This window comes from Propithecus coquereli, unplaced genomic scaffold, assembly GCF_000956105.1.
Source record: "Propithecus coquereli isolate 6110/MARCELLA unplaced genomic scaffold, Pcoq_1.0 Scaffold117, whole genome shotgun sequence".
In the NCBI taxonomy this organism is placed as follows: Eukaryota; Metazoa; Chordata; class Mammalia; order Primates; family Indriidae; genus Propithecus; species Propithecus coquereli.
The window spans coordinates 1,560,516-1,561,149 of NW_012135747.1; the positions used below are offsets into that span (position 1 = coordinate 1,560,516).

The 634-nt window shown below is 35.2% G+C and overlaps 1 protein-coding gene across 1 annotated transcript in view; it reads right to left on the reverse strand.

Moving 5' to 3' along the window:
• Nucleotides 1-634, reverse strand: part of KIF1BP (KIF1 binding protein) — a 64,034-nt gene that overhangs the window by 24,423 nt on the left and 38,977 nt on the right. The window contains exon 3 of the mRNA XM_012658485.1: nt 309-388. Coding sequence (XP_012513939.1) covers nt 309-388 — 80 coding nt within the window. The remainder of the gene's footprint in view (nt 1-308; nt 389-634) is intronic.

The window sequence follows — 634 nt, forward strand, 5'->3', positions numbered from 1 at the left end:
GTTAAATAAATAAGATATCTCTCTGACTTGTAAGATTTTTATCTCTTAACTGTCCCCCTAACCTACCAATGAATAACTCTTCATTACTATAGAATTATCTATTTGACAGATAAGGGAACTGAGTTTCAGATTTTAATGAGGTCACATAACCAGTACATGTCAAATGGAGGTTTTACTCATATCAGAATCCACATACTGTAACCTTCATAAAAGTGCCTCGAAGCAAAAAACATTGTGCTTTTTTGAACAATCACCTTATCTACACTATGTGGAAATACCTTTGAGGGCTGATTTCTATACCTACTCACCTTTTTGATCTCTCTTGTTCAGTAAGTTTCTCTTCTTCAGGAAGAAAATGCTCTGTAGGATCAAGAGGAGGACTCCCAATCTACAATTAAGAAAAACGAGTGCTTTAAAATTTTAAACTGTAAACACCAAGCGCCCTCTTCTGGAGGAACTGCAGAAATCAACTTTTACAAGCCAAACACACTATTTTTTCCTAGTTCACTTTCATGTTACCCAAGAAGTCATTTTCTTTCTTTTTTTTTTAATTTCAGAATATTAAGGGTATACAAACGCTTTGGTTACATAAATTGCCTTTGCACCACCCGAGTCAGCTACAAATGTGCCCATC